At 29.9% G+C, this 5018-nt stretch overlaps 1 protein-coding gene across 1 annotated transcript; it reads left to right on the top strand.

The window, feature by feature from the left end:
• Window positions 1-2967: 2967 nt before the first annotated feature.
• LOC124935032 (homeobox-leucine zipper protein HDG1-like) lies at window positions 2968-4732 on the top strand. Its single transcript, XM_047475501.1, has 6 exons — window positions 2968-2976; window positions 3280-3432; window positions 3557-3731; window positions 3901-4083; window positions 4166-4293; window positions 4382-4732. The coding sequence occupies exons 1-6, from the start codon at window positions 2968-2970 to the stop codon at window positions 4730-4732; spliced, it is 999 nt and encodes a 332-aa protein (XP_047331457.1).
• Window positions 4733-5018: the final 286 nt, after the last annotated feature.

Raw genomic sequence — 5018 nt, 5'->3', positions numbered from 1 at the left:
ATTTAATTTTAAAAATTTAAAATGTATATTGGCCGAGAACCATAAATTAGGCTAAGTTTGTTGGTTCTTGACTGAATTATATTAAATCTTCATCAATTAGAGGGTCTCTAAATCTTAAAGGTTCAAACCAACTTGGTTTAAACTCATTAAGATTCAGACCACATTATCCTGGAACAGATCCAAATGATTAGGCCAAGAATTACCAAAACTAAGACATTTAAAAGATTTGTTTACATAAAAGAGGTGTGCAAAGGGGCTTACAATAGAGATGGAGCTGCTCCTTTTCTTTTGGGATTAAAACAGAAATCTCCTAAGAAAAAATTATGACATAACCCTACAATGGTTGGTGTTTGCTTAGGATTTTGGTTGGGGAAAATATTGGGCAACTTAGGGCACTTAAGAGTAAAAAAAGGGTCCTTTTGCAAGTATTAAGAAGGGTATTTATAGGCAAAGCTATGAAACCATAGGGCTAAAGACCCACTTAACACACTTGACCGTTGGAAAGAGAAAACCATTTTAAACATCTACAAATGTTGAAGTGAAAGGAGCAATCTCTTCTTGACAACAAATGTCAAGTGATATCCAATAGGATTTAAGCTTTAATTAATAATGATGCGATACTTGGTCATTTTAATTTATAATCCAAAAATAACAAAGTCTTCACGCAACTCTTTACTCACTGTATTTTTCCTTTTCTCTTGCAACTTCTTCATATTTTCTAGGCAACCTCTTTTTTTCTATGACCGCACATAATTTAATTGGCACTTCAGGATTAACGGCTTTTAATTGGCACTTCAGGATTAACGACTTTCACTATCATTAAGGTGAACACTGCCTTCACCTTTTCCTTTTTAGCTTTTGATTTCATGGGTCGGATGTCGGGCCTGGGTCGATTCATAGGTCGCGTCACCGGTCGGATTCGTCAATTAGATTTTTTCTTTGGCCTTACTTCGGGTTGACTTGCCTTTAATTTGGATCTTCTTGGCCTTATTTACAAATCTGATCTGTATCTTGCATGTGGATCTTGGATTGACCTTTTGAAAAGTTACACATCCCTTTCATCCTACAAAAAAGATTTTATTTAAAAAACAAATAGACAATTTTATTTTTAATTATTCCTATTTCTAAGGAACAATTCCAATTAATAAAAATGCTAACTAACTAATTCAAAAGAATCAACTAATCTATTTGGAAACTAATCTAATAATTTAAAAAAAAACTAATCTAATTAATGAAACAAAATTATATATAACGAAATTTTTACTTTTTAAATTATAAAAACTTTAATATATATATTTTATATGTTTTTATTTCTTTTTTAAATACCCAATGTTTTTAAATGAAACCTTGAATATTAAAAGTATAATAACTTCCCTAAATATTGTAACTTTAGACAAATTACTACTTTACTTACTAAGAATCCAAAATCAACTGTTTCTAAAAACTCAATTATTCTAAAAATAATTGTCTTTAAAATAAGTCGTGCAATGAGCCCGTGAATGAATTTAAGAAAATTGTATAGGCCTAGATTTATTTAAAGAATAAACTATAAAATTTGGGGTGAAAATGAGTGTCTATAGATATCTCATTTATTCATTATAGAAAGTCTATTTATAAGGATAATGGGTGACATGCATATTGTCACATGAGGAGTGATAGGAAGAGGGAATGGGGGAGGGAATGATGTGTCACCACATCACTAATTAACATATGGAAACATTAATGTTAAAGGGTAAGGAGATAAATAAAGAAAACATTGTTAATTTTTCAGCGAATCAGATTGCGCTACGTCATCCCTCTCAAATTCCCCCAATCATTTCTCTTGCCACATATATTTCCATGTGTTGAGAATAATTAACATCGATTTGTTTATTGTTTCATATTGTCATATATATATGTCCATGTTTTGAGAAGAATTAGCATTCACTTGTTTCAAAACAAATAATGTATTTAAGAGGTGAGATATATTTATTTAAGGGAAAAAATTAACACTTATATTTTATAATTTAATACGCTAATTAACTAATTTTGAATAGTAAATTAGTTTTTATAATTAATACGTGTAAATAAGTTAATTATATAAAACATAGTAATTGAGTTTTTTTTAAATAAAAAAGATTAATGGAAAAATCTGCCAATTATTTTTTTACTTGATTTTTAATAATTCGTCTATTTGTTTTTGTTCAATTTTAAGATGAATGTTAGATTAATAGATTAAGTAGGTTAAATAAAAGAAGGTAAATATTAACTTCAAAATATATATAAAATATAAATACATATAAAATATAAATTGTTTTATTTAATATTATAATTAACTTTTTTATTAAAACTTTGAATTCATATTAAAGTCTAAAAAATATTCTCGATGACATTTGATAATGTTTCCATATTAAATGAAATTAGGAAGATTCTAGTGTGATGCAACGAATAAAAATATAATAAATAAATTATAATAATATGTATTAAATGTTTAAATTTTGTAATAAATCACGAATAATATATTAAAATAAAAAATAGAATACTCCTTCCAAAAGTTTAAAGAGACTTTAAAATATATATACTATTTTATAATATATTTTCAAAAAGTTATCTAAATAAAAATTGAACTTGAATATGAAATATTAATAAACTTTTTAAAAGTAAAAACTGTAAAGAATAAAAAGTTATTTCTTTTTTCATTTTTTATTATTTCCATACCTAATCACCCTACATTAATTATCAATTGCACTTTAATATATATTTTTTAGTTATACAAAGTATTATATATCTATAAATTTTACGAAGAAAAATGTCTAGGTAGGTAGGTAAATAAAAGCAAAAATATTACTTTAACTAGATAGATAGTCAACTTGGGTTCGATAGAAAATTATAAAGTCCTCTACCTTATATATAAAAAAAACATCGAAGAGAAGAAGAAGATCATTCATTCCTCTTTACCCAGAAAGAGATTAATTCCTTAATTCCTTAATGGATGAAGTAAGTATATATATACAAGTTGTTATGGTTCTATCTTTCTATATTAAAAAAAAAGAGAATATATACTAGTTCTTAAAACCATTTATTTATATATCAAATAATTTAACCATTTTGTTTCTTGTGGTCGAGTAGAATCAATGGCCAGATTTATTTCCATGCATTATTGGTAAGACTTCTATCATAGATATCATAATCCAGGCAGGCAACTGAACCTTACAAATGGTGATTTTCTTATTACAGCGTTTTATCAAGCTTTAATGAAAATTATATATGATTAATTGTTTTATTTTCTTCTTTTTGTAGATGGACGCTGAGCTACAAGCGCTATCTCCTATTGTTCCTGTTTGGAAAGTGAAGTTTATTCGATTCTGCAGACAGATTGCAGAGGGAGTGTGGGGAATGGTGGACGTGTCGATTGAACATTCCCATGATGTGTTTTGCAAGAAATGCCCAATAGTTTTTCTAGGGTAAGTATATAATTATAAACAAACTAGCTAATTATTAAAATGTTACCACATATAATAGATAATTAGTAGTTTATGTTTTCTTAGTATTCATTTTTGTGAGGGATGTTTTTCAGGTAACCTGGGTGGAGCATTTGGATTACGAAGAGAACGAGGTTATTAATCCGTTAGGAGTCATGAGTTGTAGTTCATCTTTTGGTGCTCAAAGGTGGCTTTCCTCACTTCAAAGACAATGCCTATGCTTGGCGATAATCTCGTCTCCTCCAACCTCCACTCATGATCAAACTAGTGGTAATATTTGTATTCATTTCCTCATGGGTCTCCTTAGAGTGAAATAACTCTTGTTCTTATTGTCATGAATTTGAGTTTTCACAGACAAATCATTTACACAAGTTTTTATTAGTGTTAGTATATAAATTATTTGTTGCATGGGGCTTCCCTCTTTATCTCACTTGATCAGTGTTTAGTTCTTTTCTCAGGGATGGTTATAGTCATTCCACTAAGAGAAGCATGGTTAGTATGGCTCATAGAATGGTGCGTAGCTTCGGTTTCGGTTTATGCTCGACTGTGCACCAATGGCAGCTAGTCCAAGCTGGGGAAACCAGGCTAACTATACGCAATAACAATAATATCGATAATCCAGGTGAGCCAACTGGGGTGGTGCTGTGTGCCACAAATTCGGTCTAGATGACCATTTCCGATCGATGTCTGTTTGATTTCCTAAGCAATAAACATAGAAGGGGAGAATGGGAGGAGGTACAATACACCATGCCAAATGCCAATACAAGAGTTGGCTCCAATCAACAAGAGCAATGACGACGAACTCAACCGCGTCTCTTTTCTTCGCACGACAGTATTTAGTCTACCAAACAATCACATTAAATATTCATTTAATAAATTAATTCTATGTATATTGTGGTTTGATTTTTTTTGTTTGTTAGGTTTTAATTGATAGAAATAATCAAAAGGTTGTGCCTATAGTGCAACAGACACAGTCAGACGAGTCGGGATCCATGTTAGTATATGGGATGGTGAACTTACCGGTGATGCAGGTGGTGATGAGCGGCCAGGATTCAAGCTCGGTGGAGATACTTCCGAATGGATTTTCCATCATGCCAAATATCAGAAGAAGAGAATGCCAGGAGGATTCATGTACGATGACAGTTGTGTTCCAAATACTGACGAAGAATAGTCCGGGGAATATGAACATCTCGATAGAGTTGATTGAATACATAAACAACTTGATGTCTCAAAGGATTCGGAGGATCAAATCTTCTCTTTGTTGTGGCTAGTTAAGAGCGCACCCGGATTAAATTAGTAAAGGTGGTAGTGTTTCGGGTTCTTATTAGTTAGGATAATAATGTATTAAGAGAGAGGATTTAAATTTTCATTATGTCATAAACTTTTATGGAATGAGATATTAAAATATTTATTTTAATAGGTATAAAGGTAAGGAACAACTAAACACTATTTTAATTTTAAAGTATTTAATTAGAATATCTTTTTCCATCTCTCTCCTTAATAATTTATTTCCCTTTTTTTCACATTAATTTATTTTTAACATTATATACATTTATT

The sequence above is a fragment of the Impatiens glandulifera genome, chromosome 4, assembly GCF_907164915.1.
Source record: "Impatiens glandulifera chromosome 4, dImpGla2.1, whole genome shotgun sequence".
Classification (NCBI taxonomy): domain Eukaryota; kingdom Viridiplantae; phylum Streptophyta; class Magnoliopsida; order Ericales; family Balsaminaceae; genus Impatiens; species Impatiens glandulifera.
Note: the sequence above shows the minus strand (reverse complement) of the source record. Positions and strands in the feature narration are given on the sequence as shown.

Excerpts from the sequence above, each read along its gene's own strand:
- LOC124935032 (XM_047475501.1), top strand. Across the intron at positions 3,433-3,556 it reads TTTGCAAGAAATGCCCAATA|GTAACCTGGGTGGAGCATTT; the intron begins GTTTTTCTAGGG and ends GATGTTTTTCAG. Across the intron at positions 4,294-4,381 it reads TCTCTTTTCTTCGCACGACA|GTTTTAATTGATAGAAATAA; the intron begins GTATTTAGTCTA and ends TTTGTTTGTTAG.